Source organism: Puntigrus tetrazona, chromosome 1 (genome assembly GCF_018831695.1).
Source record: "Puntigrus tetrazona isolate hp1 chromosome 1, ASM1883169v1, whole genome shotgun sequence".
Taxonomy (NCBI): Eukaryota; Metazoa; Chordata; class Actinopteri; order Cypriniformes; family Cyprinidae; genus Puntigrus; species Puntigrus tetrazona.
The window spans coordinates 31,380,110-31,407,035 of record NC_056699.1 but is presented as its reverse complement, the minus strand read 5'-3'; the positions used below and the strand labels follow the sequence as shown (position 1 = coordinate 31,407,035).

The window sequence follows — 26,926 nt, the reverse complement described above, 5'->3', positions numbered from 1 at the left end:
TGAGCATTATTGATTCGGCAAGCAAACGCAATAAAAGCCTATTACTCCAACAAGATTAGTTTTGGCTACAAGATTATTCATGGATGGAGACGTTTATGAGTTATCATTTCTGCTTAATGTTATCTTTTTTTACTCAGGAGAGCCATTTAAGTGAAACCATTGTGCTACTGTGATCTTTCCATGGAACAGAGCGATAGCACCACCTTGTGCATCAACTGCATTCCCATTGCCACATCATTTACATTATATTATAGACTTTTATAGAAACAAACTGCAAATGAAAATGTATATAAATAACTTTTTTCTATTTAGTTAAATGAATGAATGTAATGTGTGTGTGTGTGTGTGTGTGTGTGTGTACCTGGTATTTATCACGTTAATGCTCTCCACAAGGATAGGAATACCAGTAAATTTTGACCTTAATGAGGACATTTTTTTTAGGTCATTGAGAAAACAAACATAAAACATACACCAATTTATTTTTTGAAAACCTAAAAATGTCAGTAGGGTAGGTTTAGGTGTAGGATTGTTACTCCACAGTCTATACAGTGTAAAAACCATTATAGTCCCCATAAAACCTTGGAAACCTGGCATATGTGTGTGTGTGTGTGTGTGGCCCTCTGTGTCTGTGTGTGTGTCTGGTGTGTGTGTCTGTGCTGTCTCTGTGGCCATCTCTGTCTGTCTGTGTGTCTGTCTGTCTGTGTGTCTGTCTGTCTGTGTGTGTGTGTGTGTCTGTGTGTGTGTGTGTGTCCTGTCTGTCTATGAGTGTATCTGTGTATGTGTCTATCTGTCTATAGTATATCTGTGTGTGTGTCTGTGTGTGTGTGTGTGTGTGTGTGTGTGTGTGTGTGTCTGTGTGTGTGTGTGTGTGTGTGTGTCTGTCTGTCTGGGTGTGTCTGTGTGTGTGCTGTCTGTCTGTCTGTGCTCTGTCTCCCTCTATCTATCTGTCTGTGTGTGTGTGTGTGTGTCTGTCTGTGTGTGTGTGTGTGTGTGTGTGTGTGTGTGTGTGTGTGTGTGTGTGTGTGTACTCACAGGTGCTGTAATCTAAGCGCCACTCAAACATCCTGGGACTCCACACTACTGCCAACACCTGTCAAAGGGTGCTATTGGCATTGAGATTTATATTGCAATTTCTTGCTCCAACAGTCCCATAAACATATGCTTTAGTTAAATTGCTAGTCAGATGCACGTACTGTACAAACAAATAACCATTTCATACAACATTTAGTTGGACCAAAATATATTTTGTCAATCAAAAAAAATAATAAAATTATACATATAAAACATCTAGAATGGACATAGATTTTAAAAACATGATGAACAATAGGCTAAATATAGACAATACACTAATATTAGTATGAAGTTTAATAGTGCTGTATATCGTGGCGTGTGTTTGTGTTTAATCCGAGTTAAACGGAAAACCTGCTGCAAGTAAAAATATCCAAGCGTTTTTTTGAAACATGACGTTAAGCGACTGTCTGAGTGGAAGTTAAGCAGTGACGACAGATTTTATATCATTTCCCGGTTTAAATATTATCACGATCCGTTATTCTTGGCATTCAAAATCGCCTCAAGCTGCAGAAGAGCGCGAGCCTCTCGATTCACGCGCATGCGCGTTCTCCATTTTCTAATTTACAAAAATATCCAATAGAGTCCGGAAAACTGATTCCTTGTGTATCGTGCTTGGCGTATAAGCAAGACAAGTTTCACGATATCCTGTGAGACTCACGGACCATCTTTCTGTACTTTTATAACCGGAGAAACAGCATTCAGCTTTTATAGGCCTAACCGGCAACAACTGACAAAAAAATTACATGCACTTTACATGCATCAAAGCTTAGGCTATTAAATATAAGAATTTATAAGGCGCCATAATTAATAAAATAGCCTATGGCGTTTAATATAATAGTTTATAATCGTTGTGTTTTGCGTGATTAGGAACGCACAAGCACATCAGTGCGCAGTGAATAAGAGCTGTGATGCAGCAGGACTGCGCTTTTAAAATGACAGTGATTAACTCTCTGCATTACAGTGACCTCTTTTATATTCATAGTTACAGGCAGTAATATGACATGCACCCTTTGTTGCTGCCATAGGTTCAATCGACATGTTATCCTGCAGAAGGAAAGAGTGATTAATACAGATTCTTCTAAAGCTCTGTGGTTTGGACTTCCAAGGCCGTGATAATCACTTATAGTGGCTGGTGCTGTTTCTGATTATAGTAAAAGGTCAATAGAACACTTCATTTGTCCTTTGTAGAGAGGCCAATTATTCCATTCTCGGGAGAAGCAAAAAGCATGTGCAAAAAGAAAATAGGCAGCCGGACGAAATGTATCGGGTTCGATTCGGTAAGGTGCAGCCAGGGCCGCCCTCTTATGGAGGTGCAGCCCAGGTGGAGCTGGGGTCCCACGCCTGAGAGGCCCTCACGCCAAGTGTGTGTGTATAAAACGCTTGGAAAATGGTGCAAATAAAAATAGCAATGTTAGCATTTTAACAAATCACACACACATATCTCACTTCCTCATATTAAGTGAGATGTTTAATTTGAGCTGGAAGAAACTTATATTCCATTAGACGTGTTAGCATTATTTTTATATAAATGCCACTATTTAAATCAATATAACCCTCCACATATGGCAAATATAATTAAATTGCAGGGGATTTTAAAAGTCAAAAGTTTTTGACATTGTCATCTGAATAGGAAGCGATTGAAGAGTTTAAGAAAAAAAAATAAAAATAAGGGAAGACAGAATCCAAATAGATAGCACCAGGTGAACCATTAAGTTTCAAACAACACTCAAAGAGCCTCTTTCTATTTCCAACCTGTCAAGCGCAACCTTAAGTATACAAAAACGTAATTTAATTCCAATTTTATAACCTTTTCTTTTTTCTTCCCTACCAAAGCTGCCTGTGCAGTTACTGAATATGTACATCAATATGTTAAGATGAGCTGAAGATACTACCTTGATTTGGAGGAATCACACTTATAGCAGCGTTATAAAAACACTTAATTTATTAGTCACGCTCCAATTGAATATTCAACTGAGGGTACGGAGACAATACTGAAGACTAATAATGAGGGAAAGATGCATCAAATCAAATCGACATAAGCAAATGGAATGTAGTACAAAAACCCCAAAACAAAACAAAAGTAGGCATAAATACAAAACATCCGACAGCACAGCGTAGCACTTTATATAGCTAAAAGAGAGATCTAATTTACAACTCTACACCTTGTTAAAAGGTCAAGCTACTTGGAGAAGCGAGGTTCAGCGCTGCAAAATCCATACAGTACATGAGTGGGACCAGAACAACAAAACGCAAGAACTGCTGAACTGAAGGCCCTCGCCGGAAGTGAGCCGCGACGCCCATCACAGCTTCAGCTTCTTCTTGCGTCGCATTCATCCGGGGTCCCGCCCTGCTTGCGCTTCTGGGCCACGGGAAAGAGGAAGAAGTCATTAAACAAGCTTAACGCTTGGTTTTCGCCAGCGGCGCGGCGGTCGTGATGAAGACTCACGAGAAGACGTGCGAGGGCCCCTCTTCTTCTTCTCTGCTTTCTCTGCGCTCCCAGCTCCATGTTCTCTCGCTCGATGAGCGTGATCAGTGTGTGCACCTCCTCTGAAGCTCCTGCGAGGTTACGGAACAGCGCTAAGACGCTCACTGGTGAGCACCGTGATGGTTGCTGCGTGACCACGCGATAATGAAATCTCACCATGGCAGTGCAGGACGTGGAGGAACCAGTCGCGAAGCGGAACTGGTATGACTAGCAGATTGCGTATGCACTGGCGCAGCTCGTGCAGATGAGCGCTCTCCTTGTCAAAGCCCAGTTTGTGCAGCATGCAGATGAGAAATCGATCCTCCTCGGCCAGTGTGAAGTTACTTGCCTTTGTTGGTGCGTGACGAGATCCTGAGCTGATGGAACGGTGCCTTATAACGGCCAATCTGAAGAACAAAACATTACTCCAGTCAAATTAGTCTGAATTCTAGTATCATATTTTAAAATATTGCTAAACTTTTCTGTATTTAAAAGGTGTGAGATATATATAATATATATATATATATATATATATATATATATATATATATATATATATATATATATATATATATATATATAAAATATATTGCTATTGAAATGCTATGTAATGTCTATATAGCATTTATAAGTTATTTTTAGTTTGTTCAGTTTGTTTGTAACTCAACAAAATTTCTACATTCATTTAAATTTTAATAAATAAAAATACTTATGGTTTTAGTTAACATTCCACCTCTGAACTATAAATCCCAATACCATAATAATAATAATAATAATAATAAATAAATAAATGCTAAGCGCGATATAATTAGAATAATTTGATGCTTTAGAATATTTCAGTATGATTGTTATACTAAAATTTAATCAAAATATTAATACTATTTTTTTACATTTAATTTTCACTTTGAATTGTTAAGTTTCAGTAATTTTGTTGGAAATTGCTTTTCATTGTTATCAGTTATTATCTATAGGGTCTACAGCATCAATTTGTATTCATTAGTTTTAGTTTGTTCATATAGTACTTAATCTAAATGAAACTTAATCTAACTACCTGAAATTAATTTAAAAGTTCACATTTTTAAACAAGTTTGTTTTAGTTGAGTATAAACATCCCTGCTCTTAACTATAAATCCTGTTAACACTATTTCAGTGGCCTTGTGATATATCCTTACTGTAACAGTAAAGTATAAAACCTAAACACTTTACTGAGAACCCCATGACAGAAGTGCTGCTCACTTTAGAGTCCAATGCTTTCTTGATGCTGATCCTCCTCTGGATTCGGGCCTCTCCTCTCTCTCGATCTGAGCCATGATCTTCTCAATGTCCTGCAGCTCATTGCATCTCTCCCAAAACACAGCTGCGCACACACACACACACACCTCCATCACCTCTCTCCTGCATAACGGATGAAAAGCACGGTGCTGGGCGGTGTTTTGACATACCAGAATACTCCATGACCTCCTCCGGGGTTTTGCCTCTACCTCACGGGCGATGTTTTCTGGCGTAAATCTCTTCCCACTTCTCATTGGCCTTGATGAACTGATTGAAGTCACGCTTGGTCCAGATAAGTAAAGCCCTGAGTACAGAACACACGTCGACGTGAGCTGCTACATAAACATCACCTCCTGCTTTCTAGAAGGCCAAACCATGTAAAAAGCACAACTGAGGCTAGAATAAAGGAGTTTAATGTTATTAATACACTGAGATGCTACGTAAATATGACAAGATATGGAAGTGAACTCCAGATGATCTTCCTGCTGGGATTTACCTGTGAGAGCAGGTTCTCCTTCTCTTCCAGCTCTTCCTCATTTAGTGGTTCTGCTTCATCGATTTTGGCCTGCTCCTCTTTCTGCATTTGGGCCGAGTTGGGCAGATCAGGGTTTCTTGGCACCTATTAGTGCAGTGACGATGCAATAGAAAAGTTAGTAGGGATAATTGCTTCTTTAAGAGTTTTTACAACGTTATTCACCACTTCATTGAACTGCATGTTAAAATATAATACCAAAAGTTAAAGTCGCCATAAAACTTAATTTGCAATCCTTTCTACTAACCTTTCAATTTTTTTTTTTGCAGTATATTGATACTTTAGAGCAAATATGTATTAAACTGATCAATGGTGACAGTAAAACATATACGTTAAAAGATTTATTTCAAAAGATTTTGAATGTCCTGTTCAAAAGAATCAGCATATTAGACCGATTTCTAAAAGGATCCTGCAACGCTGAAGAAATTATGCTGAAAATTCAGCTTTGCAAGACGGCTATAATACGTGCAAACCTTTTAAAAACACGAAAATATAAACGTTTCACTTGCATTCAATTCACAGTATTACTGTAGTTTTGATCAAATGAATGCAACCATAGTACGAAAGTGAGAATAAAGAGTGGACCCAGACCTGAAGCTCAAAATATACACGCACCTTGTAGCCGATAGTCTTTCTGTAATACAGGATCTCTTTCTCCAGCAGCTCAAAGAGCCGAGGGGAAGAACTGGAAATCTTGAACATTGGGTTGTTTGGGAGGGCCCAGGGAGCCTGAGGGAACAGAGAAAGTCCAATAAAACAGCTATTCAAATGCTGCTTCGATCAAAGTATGGGAGCTAATTATACCTTTGGTGCTTTGGGTTCGCTGGACACGCAGGGCCTCTCTGAAGTAAGCATCCACAGCGTAGTTGGCCTTACGCTCTCTCTTGGGTAGCTCAATCCAGTTAGTGATGACCTGAGGAGGAGAGGAGTTCAGATCATTTTCAACCCAACACGATAATAACAAGCATTTGTTGTGATTTGTAATGCATTACCTTTTCTTTTCTCTGTAATCTTCACCCTCAAAGTTGTACACGCTGTTCTCCGTGTCCATGGTGAAGTTCCTCAGCCGAAACTTTCTCAAGATTGGCCAGCTTCTCCTTCATCTCCATCGTCTAAAACAAACGTTAGAAATCTCCAAATTAACAGATATTCTTTTACACCTCAGCTTTGTGAAGTAATTTCCCTAGATCAGGTCCTACCTTCTTCTCTCCTCTCTCCAAGATGGCATCAATGTCTTCCGTCTGTAATCTCACTCTCCTTTGAAGCGAACACATGAGGTGGCACCATGTCGAATGATGGACAACATCTCATCTTTGCCAAGTTTGCTCGTGTTTGGATCAACCAGCCTGCCTGTTGGGAAGCAAAAGTATTAACTATACTGATAAAAGTAAAAAAAGAAAAAGTATTAGTTAATATTAAATTAGCTTTTTATTTATTTTTTTATTTTTTATTTTTTACAAATAATGAAAATAATTTACATTTTATGTAGAAATTATTTACAGTATTTACAGTTATAGTTTTAGGAATATTTTAAAAATATTGTAAGATTTTATTACATACACATGTATACAAATAAATAAATATACACATACACACAAAATTATAAAAGGAATTTATAAAATATTTCAACTTTATAAAAATATTCTAGTTAATTCAAATTAATAGATACAGTGACTAAGCATTTTATACAATGTAATTATATTTGTGAAATAAAAACGTAATTTTTGTGTTTTTACAAATATTATTTTTAAGTAGCTTGCATTTGTTTTACTTCCTACCTTGTTGAATAACAATAGAGTCAAGCGGAGCTTCATTTCTGCCGTTCCACAATCCCTCCTCCACGGTATTTTCCGTGATGAAAGCGGAACACTCGCACCTGCTTCTTTTGACCAATTCTATGGGCACGATCCTGAACAAAGAAAATCCAATAAAAATAAATTAATGCTCCATTCCACAAAAGGTCTGATGCTGCTGTGGAGAGAATGACTTTAAATCAGAGTTCTGGCAGAGGGGAGAAAAGCAATATGGTACGCATAAGCCAAAACATCAAAGCAACAACATATAATAGACTAAAAATAATGATTGTGCATAGTGACCATAGCCTGCAGATCCACTTGAGGATTCCAGTCAGAGTCATAGATGATGACAACGTCAGCAGTGGCCAGATTAATACCGAGACCCCTGCTCTGGTGCTCAGCATGAACAGAAACTTTGAGCTGTTGGGCTCGTTGAAGACGTTGATGGAGATCTGAGGAGATGAGAACAACATTATTAGTTTGTGCTTATTACCGAGCTGTTCATAATCATGATTGATATAGTCACACCTGTCGCTCCTCATGAGGAGTCTGTCCATCCAGACGGCAGTAACCATGAATTACGCCACATACAATAATCCTCCAGAATGTCCAGCATCCTGGTCATCTGACTGAAGATCAGCACACACGGAACCTGAAGGAAGAAAACAATAATGCATGTTCAAAACAACTTTCCATATATGTATGTGTGTGTGTGTGTGTGTGTGTGTGTGTGTGTTACGTCGAGCAGTGAAGCGGTCACCTTGCTCTTTGAGCTTCGGCAGCAGCTTGTCCAGCACTACCATCTTTCCGCTGTTGACCACCAGGTGGAGGTCAGTGGTGTAGGCGGGCCAGGCTCCGCTCCATCAAACAAGTAGGGTGGTTGCAGCACTTTCTCAGCTGCATCAACACGTTCAGCAAACGCATTTTATCCATCTTACCAGCAGAGTTCAGGATGTCAATGTCCTTCATCAAAATCTTGGTATACCTAAAAGGGAATTAATAACAGATTATTTGTCTGTAGACACCGATACTTTGAGCTAAGCATTGAACAAAAAGCCTGGTAAGCCAACTTAGAAGCACATTCAGACATGCATCAGTATTAATAATATTTACCATTCTCTCTGCATCTTGCTGAGCCCAATATACATCTTGATTTCTTTTTGGGGAGGAGAGACTTCTCTACATCAGCTTTGATACGTCTCAGCAGGAATGGACGGATTACCTATACCATTAAGAGATTTGGCAGTCGTTTAATTTATTTTATAGCTAGATCAATCTTTATAAATCATGTTTTCATTATGTTATGTTTTTATTGTTAGTTAGCTGTATTTACTATTTTTATTATTCTCACTTTAAATATTTTACAAATATTCTGAATATTTAAAATAACTATGTACATTCATTAAAAAAATAAAAAAATAATTTTGCATTAATATTGCATTCAAATGAAGCCTGTTAAGGACCATATGCTTTCATTTTAAATGCAAAATATACTGCACATTTCCTAAATATTAGTATTTCCTTTTGACCCAAGTGTCCATTGTAACAAACAAGCTTTCGCGTGACATTCACCCATTGATTTAAGATACAGAAATGTCTACATAGTCGTCAAAGGAAAGCGCTCACAGTATGTAGACGTTCCACCAGTTTTGTGTCTCCCAGACAGTTATTGGTGTCAAACCAGGAATCAAAATCCTGCACAAAGAAAAAGACGAAAGGCTTTCACAACAGGTTCGGCTGCCAAAAGGAACTTCAAAAGCTTATTCACCCTTCACAACATGTGCTTATGCCAGACTTCTTGTGGCTGAATGCGAGAAAGCAGCAGCACCTCTGAGGAGTTGAAGACGTCAGGCAGCAGGAAGTTCAGCAGCGCCCAAAGCTCGTGAAGGTTGTTCTGTAGTGGGGTTCCAGTCAGCAGCAGTCGATTCGTGGTCTTGAACTCTCTCACGATCTCTGAAAGCTGAGAGAACAAACTTCACTTACAGACTAGAAGTGTCGAACGTGCTGCAGATGGTAAAACGGATGCAACTGCAAACCTTTGATTTCTCATTCTTGATACGGTGAGCCTGTCAATGACCAGGTATCTCCAGTTGAACTTTTGAAGACTGGCCCTCTCGATAATAACCATCTCATAGGAAGTCACGCACACATCCCACTCGCCTGGCAGCAGGGTATCACGCACAAAAGCCATCTGCAACCACAATTGAGCCATTAGATGAGCAGATAGCTTAAACTATTTCTTAAAGCCCTAATTCCCAATTAGGAGATCCCTGCTTACTCTTTCGTCCCTGTCACCGATGAGGCAGACGGCTCGTAGAGAGGGAACCCAGCGCTTGAACTCATTCATCCAGTTATACAGGGTGGATTTGGGGACCAAAACCATGTGAGGTCCAGGAATGTTTCTATAATGCTTCATGTAGCCCAGCAGAGAGATGGTCTGTAGAGTCTTACCAAGACCCTGACGGGACAAAACAAGAACCGTGAGCCATTTATAATGTGCACAGAATAAAAACTATTTCCGGCTGCTGAAATATTTTAGAAGCAAAGAAAAAAGGACAACGGAAGTTTCCATAACGTCATTAACTACTGAAAGGACAATGAATAAGTGGGCGGAGTCATACCATTTCATCAGCAAGGATCCCGTTGATTCCGTTCTCATAGAGGGAAATGAGCCAGTTCAGTCCACGGACTTGGTAGTCCCTCAGTTTGCCAGTTTTAACATCTGTTAATAAACGTTCATTGCCACAATGAGTTTCCTTAAAACGCCCAAGTGGCCTCAGACTGATTTTTTTATAAACACTGCTCTAAGCGTTTGTCAAAGAGACTTTAATGAACGTTTGACTCACAGGAAGGTGAATCATCAAGCGTGTGCAAACGCTGGTGGCCTTGCTGCTTTCATTCAGCAGCTCCTCATCCTCCTCCTGCTCAGTCCGATTCGGTGGCGGTTACTAAAAGAAACAGTACAAAATCAGTAAGCAGGGGCCATTAACTAATAAACACATTACTAACACAAGGAGTTACAAATTAAATCGATAACAAGCATAACACTTAGGGCTGCGTGATGTATGGGAATGAAATCTAATTGCAAAGACAATTAAATCAGTGATTTAAAACAGAAAAACTCCAAGTTTAGCTCTCCTCGTGTATAATTTGGACACAAATTTGGAAATTTATATATAAATATGAGAGTGAGAGAGAGACAGAAAGAGAGACAGAGAGAATATTAGAAGTTAATAATTTCATGTTTTGGGTTTTATCATGGTTTTATTTTCTTAGCAGTATTTTTAGCCTTAACCTAATTAAAATAACCAAAGTGTAGTTTGACAGATTATTTGGAATGCACATATATTAAAATAAAATAAATAATAATAATTATTAAATAAATAATAATAATAATAATACTACATACATACATATATATACATATACATATATACATATACATATATATACATATATATATATATATATATATATATATATATATACATATACATATATATATATATACATATATATATATATATATATATATATATATATATATATATATATATATATATATATATATATATATATATATATATATATATAAAAACAAAGCATAAGAAAAATATGCATTCAAATTTAAAAGACAGTCACTCAAATTTAAATGACAGAAACAAGCGTGTTCCCTCAACTAAATTTCCTTTTTTTCTCCATGGAAAACTGACTTTTAATAACATTGGCAAGTGTGATCTTTATGGAAAGAACAGATGGAGAAATCCTTGTGAAACCAATTCTGCAGGAACGGCGTGGGCAAACTCACTCTCCAGCTGAGAGCAGGTTCTGCTTTTCGTCTTTTTTTATCACGAGGGCGGCCGGGCTTCATCTTTAGAGGTGAAGTTGGGGTCTTCTGGGCAGCTGGTTGGATGAAATGAGCAAACAATTCGGTTTGCTTCAGGAGGTACTCGAATCTGTTGGTCGGTCTGTTTTCTGTAGAAACAAGGCAACAGACGTCAACAACACACATCGCCGACTACTAGCATTCTTGCATAGCTCTAATATACGTTTATACCCCAACTAACTTTTATTTTTGATATGGAAGGCTAAACGCATTACCACTTTTTTCTTCATATCCACCCGGCTGGTCCTTTCCTGGCCAAGGGAGGTGACGACGACTGCGCCTCACTATCCATCGCTGTATCCGATGCTTCATCTTGACCATTTTCCAAGCATCATCCTTAAAAAGACAGTGGTACATTTTCATATAATGCCACGCTTAAGGTACTTTCATGCCAAAAACAAACAGTAAATGAACAGACACTAGTTATATTGCACAAGATTGAAATTGAGAAATAACAATACATGCTTTTCTTATTTTTGATTTCCCAACGAGTTTGGTTTGGATGGGGCAAAATGATGGAAACTTGGCAATGAAGTAAAAGTAAATATCTGTCTCTAGTTATGCACCTACACTTTGAAAAATTAGCAGATTAAAACAAATATTTATTGCATGCCGACTTTAAAGGTTAGGGATTATTCCACTCGTTTAATTTGAGATTTTTGGATTTTACCTCAACGCTTTTAACCCGCTTTCAAAAAGATAAACATTTTAAATGTGTGCATTTCATTTTAACGATACACAAACGACCTCAACATATCGACATGCGTTGGGTGACAGCAAACATATCGTGTTGTGAAAGCATAACTTGATCACTGCGTCGTTTTTTAAAGGTGGTCGCTACCGTTCGATAGGAACTAAACGTTCACACTAGCTCTTTTTAATAACGCTGTTGCTAAAGCAGCACATTGGTTAAAAGCACAAACAACAAACGTAGCGTGGATTAAAAAAGCGCGTCTGATAAACGTCGTGTAGTGACTTGTGGCGTCGCTCAGATGGCGGGTAATTCCCCGTACAGGAACTTCACATGAAAACCCACAGAACGGAACTTTTATTTTGAATGAAGTCTACGATAAAAGAAGAAGTGTAACTGCAACTCATAAAGAAGTATCCACCTGTCCCGTATAGCGAACGCGATTCGTTTAAAGCAACGTACCGCTCTTAAAGCAGAATAGTTGATTGTCGGTTTAAGTTTATTTATTTGACGACAGCAACACGTATAACCGTCCGTCTACAAATTCGCTCAATTACCGGAGTAGAAAGTGATCGGACGTTGTCATGGGTGTAAAAAATGGACGCCGATCTGCTCGTGTATTCATCGGAGCCGGAACAATAACGTACATGCTAACAAAACTTTCAGCTGCGCTCTCGAGCCGCGCGCGGACGGTTCGCCGGAGCCTCGTTTTCCAGCTCCGTCGGCCCGCGTTTTCGAAGTCCCGGATAAAGCGGGATGTAATCGGGAGCGGGAAACGACGGGAAAGAAGCGCTCACCTCCGCCGGACCGGCCGAGTCGAGTTGGCTCGGCTCTTCCCGCTGCTGCTGCTGCTGCTCCACGCTGCTTTCTGTTTGGGACATGATGGGCTGGCTAATTCCGTTATTTCGCTACAGGCGAGTTGTTCCGTTCGAAACGGGCCCGAAAAGCCGAACAAGTGTGTAGGTTTGATTGGGAAGTTTCAAAATATTGCCCGAATAGAGCGAGCACACCACGCGTCATTCACGGCCCCCGGCTTTTCTGTTGACACTGTTCCCGCAAAACGGGCCCAAAGTATCGCGAGGTTTCAGAGGAGCGTGACGTCATGCGCACGCCAAAAGGGAAATGCAAATCAATTAGAGCTCATGATACTGTAAGCGGCCAAGAATTGATTTATTGATTTATTGATTTATTTCATTGATTGTTTTTTTGTCTATTATATTTTTTTACTGACCTCTGGAACTGTTTTCATTATACTAATGTCGGTCATCTTTTTAAAAAGTTCCTTTATGTGTGAATGTTGCATTGTTCTGATGTATAGCATGATAATAATAATAATAATAATAATTATTATTATATATATACAAAAAAATATTGGGTTTGTCCACTGTTTTTAGAAATATTCATTTTGGTAAGAAGAAATATATTGTACTGTTGCCAAAATGACATACTGAACCTGATTCAGTAAACAAAATTCATAATAACATTATTTTAGTAGTGTGCTTATACAATATATTTACATTGTTATACATTTTGTCTTGATATACATAACTGCTTAAAATGTGACAGCATGCCCCAATAGCACTGTTGAGTCACAATTAGATGATTCTCATCTGAATGCATGCACGTGTGGTTACTTGCACTTGTTTTACATCTGCCACAAAACAGTAATATTAAAATCAATAAATAAATACAAATATGTTATTAGATCAAAGTGAATCACAACTGGTTTTTGTGTTGTAAACCATTGACAACCAGCATTTTTAACTAAAAAAGGTTGTGATAACTTTTCCTGATGTCCCATTATGATAACATTATTATATTAAATTACCACAGTATTCCCATGGCTGTGTAAGTACTTTGAAGCGTGCTGTAATAATACCATTAGGCTCTATGGTTTAATTATTTTCCTCATTCTCCCATCATAATGTTATATAACTTATTTTTACCAGTCAAAAAACCCAGTGGAATGTGAACAGATCTCTTTCCTAAGGGATTTTTTAAATCGATTTACTATATCGCATTTTTATTTTTTTGTTCAACTGCATTCCAAAACAAACCACTTAATCTTTTACGACACGTGAATTATGTTCACAACTCCTGTAGTGTTTTCTTTTTAATAAACGCCGCACTCGCGCCGTGTGCGTGTCTTTAAGCTCGCGCGAGCGATCTCGTGCCGTGTCAAGCGCGCGCGGCGTCTCGCGCAGCAGAATCAAACGAGATCGTTTCAACACAGACACATGTTCCATTTCCAGGTAAGCGCTGCCTTTCTTCGCGAAGTGCGCGTCGAAATGGCTCTTTTCGGAGAAATTGAATCTACCGGGTGCTGTTTAGGACGCCGACCCTCGTGTTTTGATGGGAAAAATCTCTGCTTTGTTGTGCGACACCACAGTTAGCGAGCTAAAATTGTTTGTGAGGCCTAACCGTCAGTCTCCTCTGATGCTGGCGTCGGACAAGACGTTAAAGCGTCGCGAAATCTATAACAGCCAAATGCCCTTAGCGGATACCCCCCTGTTTTGAGCTTAGCGTGGCCCAGATGTGTGATATATTAAAGCTTTGGCCTTGTTAGCATGCTAGCGAGGCCGTGCTAGTACGTCAACTAACCTGGGCAATGTAAACGCGCTCTGATCACTTTCCTTTCCCGAGCTTTTTAATTTATTTCGTCGCTTACGAGAAGGGTGTTTTCAGGGCGAAAGGGTTTTATGAAAGGTTTATTTTGTCTGCAGCTTTCTGTACGCGGTGTACTCCGTTATGGGAATGTGTATAAACTCTAAGGAGCGATGCATCTGTTGTAAGACTTAAATAATTCAAATGAACGTCCTCTACCACAGATCATTAGTTTTTGGTGAGCAGCGTATTTAAATCGCATCCACTGCTTTCCACCTGCTTAAATTAGTTCCCCTCTCTTTTTATCGCATGTTGAAACCCATATATTTGATCAGTATTGCTTCTGTGTTACTTTGTAGGGTTTTGACGATGACTGCACCCTGGAGGAGGAAGGGTTGGTAGAGGAAGAAGATGAAATTGACCAGTTCAATGATGACACTTTTTTGGTGCAGGGGCCATCGGTAAGTTATTTTTCAGTCACCCTTACATCTGGATATATGAATTTACCCAACAAAGCATTTATATACACACACATTGTGTGAGAACTGAATAAATGAGCTTTCTATTCATGTACCGTTTGTTAGGATGGTTTAAATTCTGCCTAGTGCGCCAAAATTGCATATTTTCTGAATATCCTCTAGTGTGAGTTTCATATTCTTACTCATAGTAAATGAGCCATAAAAGTAAAAGGTAATGTTAAATAAATTCACGTCACAGGCAAGCTATTTTGTCGTATCAGGTTGTAACATCAGCCGTTTTCCTCCGTAGATGATGATTGGCAGGAGGAGCATGCCCGCCTCGCAGAGCTTGACGAGCGGGTCCGAGACGTTGTGCATGGAGCGGGAGACGCCTCCTCCTCCTCCTCCTCCGTTGACCTCCCTCCCGCTGGCAGCAATGCCCACTCTTCGGCCCTCCCTCGACCCTCCTCTTCCTCCCGGCTTTACCCTGGCATGGACGAACGGGGAGGCGGTGACCTGGCGGAGTCGCTGACTCGGCTCATCTTGGGCTCGGATCCTGCTATCGCCGGAGTGGGCACCGCCAGGTCAGACAGATCCCGGCTTCCTCCGATGCTGTCCGGTCCGCCTCCTAAGCCCTCAGCATTGGCTGAACAGTCTTCTCTGCTGCTGAGCTACCAACAGCAGCAGCAGCTCATGCACAGAGGGCCGGCTCCTCTTCCACAGGTTTGTGAGATTGTCTCTATCGCGTTGAGACGTTATTGGACGTGATCAGTTTGCAAATCTGTTTGCGACCACGAAAATGCAATCGTAAGGGTGTGGACGCAGCAGGTGATTTTAACAAACAGGTATTTTAAGGGTGTGGCGATGGTGTTACCTGTTCGTAAAAATGGAAAAAAAAATGTCTTTGTGATATATCTTACTACTTTAAATACTGAAGTATATATTCAACTGAATATTCTTTTCCCCATTAGATAAACTCTCACAGTATTTGGGAGAACAATATGGGCTTCAGTCCTGTTAGTTCTGGACTAGTCACTCAAAAAGAGGTAAAGCACTTGTTTACATAAAAGCTTTCTAAAGTTTGGTTGTCTTTCTTTGGTACTCTTCTAAACTACTTTATTAAACTGTTCAGGACAAAACGCTTATGTCCATTATCAAAGAGGTGGGGCTTCCTAATCGTCCTCCTGCACTCAGCAGAGAAGAAGGGCGAGATTTGTCAGAAAGGGTTCCGCCTCCTCGCTCCTGCTCTCCTGTGATTGGAAGTCCACCTGTAAGGGCTGTACCTATCGGAACGCCTCCGAAACAGCCCATGAGTCAGGTTCACAGTCAGCAGGTGAGATATCGTCCTAAATATATTTACATTTAGTCGTTTAGCTGATACTTTTATCCAAAGCGACTTAGGACAATTAGGAACTAACGAGAGCAATAATATGAAAGTGCTGTCTTGTCATTTTTTTATTTTAATTCTGGGTTGATGCAATGATTCATGTTGAATTGAAGCAGTTAATTGACTGATTTGCTTCTTTTTCTTCTTCTTCAGAATAATCACCCTTCAGCCATTCACGTGAGAGCCTCTGTGCCACTGCGCTACCCCCCTCCCTTCCCCGAGCGCCTGTCCCCCAACAACCTCCTCAGCATCACTGTGAGTCCCAGATCAGTCCACTCAACTTCAGCAGCCTGACGGTGGTGCTGTAACACAGGGGGAAAAAAGAGTATAGAATTTTCCACACTTTGACGCCTGTTTGATATAATTGTTTTGAATGATATACAACTGAATTGTGAAATTTGACCTCTTGTCATGAATATAGCCACTGTTGCAGACATGGTGTTAAATCTTGAAAAAAATTAATTGATTTGCTAATGAACTAGGAGGCTCTCTTTAAGAGTCACCTAATGTCTGACTTGCTTTTGGGAGGAAAACAATCTGGTTTTTAATACATTTTATTTACGCTCTCAGAATTCACCGTTGTCTCATCCTCCGTTCCCTGCTGGTGTTGGTCCTGTTCTGTCTCAGTTACAGAGAGCCCAACTTCTCAACTCTCAGGTGAGTTAATGATACCTTAGCGATAATAAGTCTTTATATTCTAGAGCTTCCACCATGTCCTAACCATAGAAACGTGACAAACTTTCTATCTGGTGCCGCACTCTTCAGGTTGGTCAGTTCTCACGTGGTCCAGCTCCCCCATTATTACAGGGAAGTCTCGGGGGTTTCAGGCCGTTCTTCGGGCAGTCTGGTCCTAGAATGGGTCCCCATGGGCCACCTCTCGGCCACGCACCCATCCGTCACAACACCACCCACCTCCACCCACAGCATCGCAGAATGCTCAACCAGAGGATGCAGAACAGAGGCTTGGGGTGTGTACCATCTGTCCCCTCTCTGAATGACGCTTCACTTTGAAGTGCCCCGTGTTAATGTTTCTGCGTCTCGTGCTCTCAGCGATCACGTCGGAGGGAGAGGTGTTGGAGAAAGGAAAAACAGAGATCCTTACAGCAATCTGATGACGCAAAGAGAGAAGGAATGGGTAGCGAGAATCCAAATGATGCAGCTTCAAAGCACCGATCCATATCTGGATGACTACTATTACCAGGTGATCACTCTTTTTACCCAAACTCGTCCCAGGACTGAAACATTGCTACGTTTGTTAAAGCTTTGGGGGTAGATGATGTTAATGATGGCGTTTCATTCGTGTTTTGCAGAATTACTATGAAAAAATGGAGAAGCGTCAAGAGCGGGACAGAGACAACAGGAAGGAGCACACCACCAAACTCATCACTCCTCAAGTGGCTAAACTGGAGCACACCTATCGGCCAGGTAAAAGAAAACACATGGCATACCAAACCAAAATTGAATATTTTGCTGACAAAACTTATTTGGTTGATGGCTATTTCATTGTGCATTTCTGTCAGGTCTGTTTCAATGGACTAATACTTTGTTTGTTTCACAGTGCAGTTTGCCGGCTCGTTAGGAAAGCTCACCGTCTCCAGTGTGAACAATCCAAGGAAAATGATTGATGCCGTGGTGACAACTCGTAGTGATGATGAGGTCAGCACACCGTTCACTCACTCTTTTACATAGAATTTTTTTAAAACCACTTATGAAGTTGTTTTTGGGTGCTTATGAGTGAACCCATGCAAAAAAAGCCTCAACATATTCTTTCTGGTACTAGTAATTCATTTTTCTTAAAGAGTTTATCCAAAAGATGCTTATTACGGTACCATTTTAATACCTTACCAATGTTCTTTTTGTCATCTTGCAGGAAAAAAGAGAAAAGCAAGTGTGGAACAAAAGACGGCAAATCCTTTACACTGTGGAGAAGGTAAGTATTTTTATTCTGATTATTTATATATATTTTAATGGTCACAACTTCATATACAGTTTAGACAAAGTTATTGTTAAGTCCTGTAATTTAAGTGTTCTAATAAATACACTAGCAAGTATAGTTTGTGATACAGTTATAACCTATATATTTTGTTATGCAGATGTACAGTCTATTATTAGAAGTGCAAGACTTTGAGAAGAAGTTCTTGCAGACCCCTGAGCACCAAAGAGATGCCCTGCTAGAACAGCATAAAACTCACACGCTGCAGCTCTACAACTCCCTCCGAGAAAAAGAGTGGGACGATCGGTGAGTGGGACTGAAAGAGCCACGAGTACTGGCACATGAATTAGCCTGGTTGAGAAAGTTTTTAACGTTTATATAATTTAACGGATGCAACTTCAAAATGGGAACAATAGCAGCAATCAAAATTTAACAAAAATAATCCACGTTCAGTTCCCCTCTCTCTCTATCTCTCTATCTCTCTATCTCTTGAAGAGCCACAAAGGTAACAGACCGGTTCATCACTATGCTGAGAGAGCTGTGAACCAAATAATAAGCCCAAAGTAAACAGAATGATGGTGTGCTGAACAAGAATGCTTCTCTTCCTATCACCGGATCATCAGCATAGCAGTGATCTGAAACGTTTCTGAATGACAGAATCTAGTGATGCCATGTAGACCGAGAAGAGAAGTAGGGCTGATAATCACACTTCCCCGTTCTGTCTAATGTCCTTCAAACGAACATGCAAGCTGAACGCTATGAAAAGAATTAGATCGCCTGTCATAACAAAGAGAAAATACAAATATGTATAGTAAACATGGCTTAAATCTTCTACATGGAAAAATTAAAATGATAAAGATAATAAAAATAATTTTTACTTCGTTTGCTGTGATTTCACTGTGGGCAAACCAGACTAATTGATGAGGAGAATCATTACAATTATTTTCATTATATAGAAAGTGATTATTGGTTGTTGCTGCCCTAAAGAGAAGTGGTCCAAGAACTGAGCCATGAGGCACCTCAGTAGCTAGATGTTGCTTCTTGGACACCTTACTCCTCCAAGATACCTTGAAGGACCTATCTGATTATTATTTTATTTAAATATACTGCATAATTTTGTGCTGTGGTGAAGAACTGTGAGTAATTACTCATTGGTATGAACTACTAGAAGCTTTGTGACTGTAACGGACCTATTTTACACCTTTCTGCAGAATGAGCGATGAGCAGTGCTTGATGATCATGTCTGTGCGTAAGGGGAAACGCCTCATCTCCAGACTCCTCCCCTTCCTGCCGCAGACACAGGCTGCCGCTGTTGTCATGGGAATAGCCAGGAACCTTCCAGCTCTGGCCAAGAAAGACAAACAAGACCAGGTACAGTCACGGAATTGAGGCTCTCCGTACGCTTTCAGTGAAGATGCCGAGACGTTTTGTAGTTTGGTCAGCAGTAGGAGAAAGGAGTCCGCTTTGAGCCAGAGCTTTCTCTCTCATAGGTACTGTGTTGGTTGGTAGAGCCAGTGACGGCAGTAATCCAGTCCATGTCGAGTACCTCCCTCACTGATCTCCTTCAGGAGCTGCAGGGCAGTGAAGGACAGCTTCCCCTTGTGCTGCAAAATAAGGTATCGCTGTCAAATTATTAATTTTTTAATGGCAAACATGCACGGTCTCCTCTAGCTTTTTGTGGAGCTAAACCGATAATAATTCGGTGATGTATGTGTTGTGTTTGTCAGTTTGGCGTGACGCTGCTCTATCTGATTCTGAGCGAAGGAGAGAGGATGCAGAGCTCCGATCCCAACTGTCAGCTCATGGATGATAACCGCTGGTGAGCACGTTTTATTTCCCCTGCAGCCATGCTTGTGTGAAAGTGGTGGAGTGTTTCATCATGATTCGCAGGCTGGTTTTCGACACAAATGTAATCATTTTATTTCATTCAATTCTCATTCACAAGCTTTTAATTAATTAAATACTGATTATTTATCTATATCGGGTACATATGCTAAAAAATGTCTCTGAACTAATGGTGTAAATAGTCAGTTGGTACTACATTACTATAATATTGAAGGTTAACGCTGACTTTATTAAATTTTTTAGTAGGCTATACAACTGCCTATTTATACATAATGAAGTTTTTATTAAAAAACTTTACAATTACCAGAGCTTAAAGTTTGTTTGTCTGGGAAAACTGTCGTCTCACTTAGATTTGTAACCTAAATTGTTTCTAAACCTTATAAATATTTTTAATTACGTGATCGATTGTACATCGCAATTGTAAATAAGTTTCTGACTTTGCATGTGACCAAACATTAAAATTAAATGGATTTAAATGTTGTTGAATCACATATAACATCACCATGTTGTCTTCAGCTGGCTTTTCTCTTTTTTTTTTTTTTTTTTTTAATAATAATACAGGCACATTAGATTTATTTTAAGTGAAATCATGTAATTAACAATAAACCATGTTGGTCTTAATATTTTATTTGGGACTACGATCATCACATTATTATATAAATATATCTAAATAAAGTCTTGTTAAATAAATGTTTGTCACCTCAAAATTTTCCAAGTACAACTTCCTTCAGGTCTATCATATATCCATGGAAAAACGTTTTTGTTTTGCCAGATCACCCTGTGTGTGTTTTGTTTGCTTTAACCCTGATTTAATATCTATTTCAGTAAAAAAAAAATCAATATAGAAATTTGAGTGGTTATTACAAAAATACATAAAAATGATTGAACACAAAGAGATTTTGAAGAAAGTTTTGTCAGGTCACCATTGACTTCAATAGTAGGAGAAGAAATACTATGGAAGTCAGTGGTGACCCAAAACAGCCTGGTTACAAACTTTCTTCAAAATATCTTCCTTTTGTGTTCGGCAGAACAAAGAAACTCATACAGATTTGGATCCACTCTACAGTGGGTTTTTGGGTGAACTATTCCTTTAAAAATCTATGTTGTTTCATAAAAATGAGTCGAATTAAAGATACCAATATATTTATAACCAGCCCTAATGATCCAATTTGTCCTGTTCATCATACCAGTGTTTGTTTCGTTCTGTTTTCCCAGGACTGAGTTGGTGTTCTCTGTGACGCGGGAGCTGTTGAAAGTCCCGTCCTCTGCTCTTTCATCGCCTCTGTTTACTCCTCCAAACCTAGTGTCCCTGTTCTCTCGATACGTGGACCGCCAGAGACTCGAGCTCCTGCAGGAGAAGCTACAGTGAGTGTGTCCTCTAAAACTATAGACGATAGAGCCCATCCGTATTTATGAACTGTTCGGGATTTGAGATATACAGTAGGCAACATGTGAAGTGGATCAAAAGAAAGTTTCAACACCTGAAACCAAAATGCTTTCCTGCCTTAGAACAACTTTTATTAATTTTTCAAATGTTGACTCTATATTTATGTGTATATTTGTGTAAAAAGGAATTATGTACATATTATAAAATAAAATTTGTACATTTTACTTATTAGAAGTGCTGTCAATCGATCGCCTCTCATAAGTATATAATATATACGTGCATGCGTGTATTTATATATGCATAATATACATGTATATTATCTAAAAAGAAACTTTTATTTTGGATGTAATTGTTTGACAGCACTACTTATATATTTTATGTAAAAAAAACAAAAAAAAAAAAATATTTGTCTTTATTTTTTTAGATAAATCACAATTATTATTATTATTATTAATAATAATAATAAAATAAAATAATATAAATAATAAAAGTACAAAAAGCAGTTTAATATTTTTATTTATTTATACACATTTATACATATGCAAAAATTATACTCTTATTTTAGATCAAGCAACATATTGTGCATATCCAGTGTTAGTTATTCATTTGTATATTATAATATACTTAAAGTAATCAGTTTTGCAAACGTAGAATCTCAAATGCATGACGAGTATTCAGTATCGACCAGGTCTGGAATGATTTGGACAAATTGTTTGATTTGTTTTTAGTATAAAATAGATATGAGCAAGTAACGCAAATAAAGGAAGAGATCCAGCTATTTAGGCCTTTTACTGAGATTGTCTTGTTTTAATTTTCTTTTCAGGATCACAGCCCTGTCCAGGTAGAAGTGACTTCAAATATGGCAGTTGTTGAGAGACTGACTGTTAATGTATTTGTGAATGAGCAGTTTTACGTGATATGTATTGGGAGGGTGAGGCCCGGTCACTTTTCCTTTCTCGTTATAAGAATCACAATAGATAAGAATAATGTTTAAATGGTAATAAACTGTTGTCCATAGGTTTGTCAATAAAGGCAATCAGGTATATGTATTTTAGCTTCCATTAGGGTCAGCTCCGAGCAAAAGAGCCAGGAAGGGGAGCGCGGCATGTGGCGAGGTTTCCCTGTGAAACGGCTCCATCATGACAACATCCGACCTTATTTATAGACGCATAGATTTGAGGAGAATTTTGCTGTACATTAATATCTTAATTTTCTTATACACTGCAGCTTGTTGTATGTTTGCAAAAGAGTGACTGTGCAAGTGTGTCTGTGAGTTTAAATGAAGGGTTAAACAAAGGTATTCTTCATTTTTAAATATCTTGACATGATGCCTGTGATACACATGAAATTAAAACTTTCTATTATACAAAGATTGGTGTGTTAGTGTTTTTGATCTTAGCTGGGTTTCTTACACACCTGGAAAACCTGATCTTGAAGTTTTACCTCTAAACAGTCATTTATTATTTTTATATTTTTCAATATATACTGTTCAAAAGAAATTTAATGCGCAACATGTAAATATGTAAGGTCAATCGTTTATATGCATTGTCGAAATGGGTTGTCCTTATTCTCTTAATAAGAAATAGGGGTTTATTTTGGCATAACGTGCAATTAATCAAACAGAGTCTCATTTCACATTCCCTTTATGAGCGACATGAGAATATATTGCTTAATACCTTGAATTAGTCATGAATCATACAAATTATAGTTATTAACGTTTCTGTTTGTTGCTTTCATTAGACACATGGCAAATATAAGTACACGTATGAGCAAAGATCAGGAAAAAGTCTTTTATGATGGTCGTGGTCGGGTTACCATTTCACCAAAAATACTTGAACGTGAAGATTGAGCCAAGCAACCCGTTCTTCCAACCTGTTTTCGAGGGCCTCTATAATAGTGCACGAAAGAGAAGATTTCAAAGCGCGAGTTTGCAAAGTGAATTTATTTCAAAGATGGATTCAGATCCAAACCGCGTCACAAAAACAAACTAAAAATGTGATCCTAATAGGAGACAGAACATGAATTATGGTGTTGGGAAAACTGAGACCGGATCACTTGCAGTGCAAACGCTGGTTAAAGTCATTTAAATGCATTTTGATGAACATATAATCCATAGTCAAACTGATACAAATGATTATTCAAAGTTTTGAGGCTCACCCACCAATAACGGATGCTTTAGTAAGCTCTATACATCTATAGACAGAAAGAGAGATTGTTAATGGTAAGCAGCTTTATATCTAAAGGATAGTACACCCCCAGGAGTTTTCTTCAGGCGCTGTCACTACATGTCTCTGCTCTGTAAACATGACGTCCTTCTCTTGAGTGTTGGCTGTCTTTTCGAGATACTGCTTTTGATTGCTCATGTTCCTGATGATCTGGAGGAGGCCCAGGCTCACTCGGTACGTTCTGCTGCTGTCGAATTGTTTCTGATCGCTGTGTTCAGTCACATACACCCTGCTGAAGCCCTGACACACAATAACGCGATCCTTGTTGCTGTCAGGATCGCCGGGGCTGTAACTCGCCCTCACATAACCCGGGAGCTTGTCTGCTCCTCGAGCGTTCAGGTTGCCCACCTCGTAGTACAGGAGATTCCTACTGGGCAAGAGTCGGTCATCATCATCTTCAATTCTGTTATAATACCTGTGGAAGCCAAAGTCTCCATCTTCAGGACTGTAGGAGGAGACAATTTTTCCGTTTCTCACGCTGATATATTCCTGAGCGAACCAGTACAGCAGGTTCAGGCCGTGTCTTGGCTGTGGCTGACCGAAGCCTGATTGTTTGAGCTGGGACAGTTCGTTCAGAGTCGACACCATGATGGACGGCTGTGTGGGCGATAAATAAAAATACAGGAATAGACTTGATCTGCACTGAAACGAATAAAGCATTCAATAAAACAGTTTGACAAAGCTAAAAATCTCAAAACGTACCTTCAAAACTGAATTTTCTCCAAGCCAATGACTCGCGCAGATGAGAAAATGTTTACGCTAACACATTAACACACAATATAAACAAACAACCCAAATGCGTTTTTTCAAATGAAGCAATCGGTTTAGCAAAGGAAAGTGGAGGAAACAAAAGCTATTACTCTTTTTGCAGTGACGTTGTGTGGTTTGAAGATGAGGCAAATGGTAACAGACTGAACCAGATCGACGATACTGTGGGTGTGTCCTTCAAAAACAATTAATGTCCATGTGCTAGCCGGCAACTAGCTGAAGTTTAGCTGAAAACATCATCAAATATATACAAAAGTAATACTAAAGTATTTAACAGTATACAGAGAGTGTTATAAGCAATGTTCTTCATTCATGAGAATTTATCTTTCTTCTAATGCTTCATATATGTATTTGGCTTTGAAAACAACAGGACTATTCTGTAGTAACGCCCCATAATTACACTTCTACCATTGAACGTACTGTACTATGAATAGATTATGCCATTTTTTTTTTTTTTTCAGACTTAGTAGTTAGCATCACCCTGGTTACATCAACATTGGATTGTTCCATTAGATTACTGCAGAAAATAAGATCTGCGACTTACAAAGGTTTGGGATTTCTACATGCTTTGCTCATAAAGATAACCTTAGAATACCTTCAAAGAGTGGATGTACAAACACAATGAGGCTGTGAAAGCGAATAGTGAGTAGATTACTCGAAAGTGGATCATATAATTACAGAGAACTTACTAAAAAAAATAGATTTTAGAAAAATAAAACATGGTATAATGCATCTGAGGTTCGTCCTTGACAGCTCTCATGCTCTTGTTTTCACTAACAGAGCCAAGAAGAGTAAGTCAAACCTGCTTTTGTGTTCGGAAACTGAAACTGGATTTGTTTTGTACTCCGAGGAAGAATCAGTGAAATGTTTCTTTGCATCTAAACTAGTCGAGACTCATGAATGTCCACGTAAGGCTGTGTAACAGGCTATTGGTTTAATAGGATAAATTACTGCAAAATGATAAATCACATTTTAGCCTTTAAAATTAATATTAAAGCGTATTATCGGGAATTTGTATTCATCTCACAAACAGCTGCAGTTCTTCGAGCTTTTATACTAATTCTGTGTTTGAAATATGACAATTAATGACCAACATCACAATGTCGTGGTGACTTTAATATCAAATCTCGAAGGTTTACATTTGGTACATCCAAACATTCATTCGTCGTTTTATTTTTTATATGATTACAGGGACTGTTCAAAATCAAAAATATGTGACACTTTAACCTACCCATACCACCAAACCCGTCCCTAACCTCACCCGTATCCCACCTCGAAGTGCTTATTTTTTGATGTAAGAACATAGTATTTGAGGCCACCTAATATAAAGTGCAGCCAAATAGGTAACAATTCCTGTTACAGTACTTACAGTGTTGTTAGCAAAGCCCTGTAACACATTTGTTTCCATTCTGAGGATTGTTAAATATGTGTACTTGCTATAGACACTATATACTGATGTTTACTTACACACTACGCATGCATCTAGTCACTATGCACACAGGTATTAGGACCACTTAATATAAATGGGACCCAATGGTCGTCTTAGTATGAAATATACAATAACAAAAACACATCGAAACAAAAAGAACCGCATTTTAAAAAGTTCAGTTTTTCTTATTCTGATCTTATTCACTTACTTGGATGTCTGCAGCAGAAAGACTGGCGCTCTGAGTGTCCCGGGTGAGACAAGCTTAAAATCCCAAAATGTGGCTCGCGTAAAGAGAGCTTCACTGAAAAGTGTGCGGAAGAGAAATGCTAGATGGGAAACACACATTTGCAAAGCCGTAAATGGCAAAAGCGCAAGTTCACAAACAACAGAAAACAACCGAAGGTGTCTTTTGTAAAATGACCGAGCGGTTCAGTAGAGCGACAGAGACGAAACCAAACTGTACCTTTATTTTTCTTCGACAATTGTAAAGCTGTTACTCGCGCTTATTGCAGGAATGTACTTCGTTCTGGCGTCGGGAAGAATGAGAAGCTCATTTCAGCTGAACCACCAACGTTGACTTCCTTGTCGTGCAAAGCAGGGCTGTTGATCAGTAGATACAGAGATAGACAGATATGCTAGATGCAACAAAGTGTATTTTGTCCAAAATGTGCCATTGATAACGATGCATACGTCACTGAACTATACGAAATATGCTACAGAAACGATCGTTAGTTGATCTACAGGTTGTACGTGTGTGTGTGTGTGTGTGTGTGTGTGTTTCTGTTTCCGATGAACGATGGTTTGGAAACAGAAACTTATGCAGAAACGTTAGCAGGCAAATAATGAGATTTATATTAAAGCTGCTTTATACTGTATAATGGGTCTGTATTACATTCTCACTAATAATGCAATGTGTTTATGCGTTTTAAGGTTCAAAAACCAAATTTTTTCCAAAAACTTCCACAATACTTTCTCCTCTAAGCCCCTTTTCAGCCTTTTGCATTATGGGGGCACTGTCCTCATAAACCAACTTCAAATTGTAACACAAAAACTAGCGCGCACACACACACACACAGTGCTGAACATTTATTTTTCATAATAGCAGTGACCACTGAAAGAAATCACGTGCTCAACATTGTAAAAACGTAATGTCACGCATTTACTTATATTCAAATTGT

General features: G+C 38.9%; 2 protein-coding genes and 1 pseudogene across 8 annotated transcripts; 1 reads left to right on the top strand and 2 right to left on the bottom strand.

Annotated features, from left to right (window-relative positions):
* Positions 1–3,379: 3,379 nt before the first annotated feature.
* On the bottom strand, positions 3,380–12,593 carry LOC122349721 (annotated as a pseudogene).
* A 1,356-nt stretch (positions 12,594–13,949) lies between these two features.
* Positions 13,950–22,696, top strand: LOC122349710 (protein PAT1 homolog 1-like). Its single transcript, XM_043245858.1, is given in 19 exon segments — positions 13,950–13,964; positions 14,676–14,756; positions 14,759–14,777; positions 15,085–15,497; positions 15,746–15,820; positions 15,907–16,107; positions 16,315–16,416; positions 16,732–16,818; positions 16,927–17,129; positions 17,212–17,362; positions 17,472–17,586; positions 17,720–17,817; positions 18,032–18,091; positions 18,255–18,400; positions 19,306–19,465; positions 19,585–19,710; positions 19,822–19,913; positions 21,155–21,304; positions 22,150–22,696. Coding segments are annotated over 19 exon segments (2,316 nt in total). The 3' UTR covers positions 22,172–22,696.
* Positions 22,697–23,250: 554 nt separating this feature from the next.
* LOC122341204 lies at positions 23,251–26,455 on the bottom strand. 7 transcript variants are annotated; one of them, XM_043234656.1, is made up of 5 exons: positions 26,212–26,455; positions 25,957–26,074; positions 24,412–24,546; positions 24,254–24,310; positions 23,251–24,148 (listed from the first exon to the last, which is right to left on the bottom strand). In XM_043234656.1, the coding sequence occupies exon 5, from the start codon at positions 24,137–24,139 to the stop codon at positions 23,564–23,566; it is 576 nt and encodes a 191-aa protein (XP_043090591.1). In that variant the 5' UTR covers positions 24,140–24,148; positions 24,254–24,310; positions 24,412–24,546; positions 25,957–26,074; positions 26,212–26,455; the 3' UTR covers positions 23,251–23,563. The 7 variants fall into 7 exon arrangements, with proteins under 7 accessions (XP_043090591.1, XP_043090581.1, XP_043090564.1 ...); XM_043234646.1 differs by having other exon boundaries at positions 24,254–24,546; XM_043234629.1 differs by having other exon boundaries at positions 23,251–24,310; positions 26,212–26,446.
* Positions 26,456–26,926: the final 471 nt, after the last annotated feature.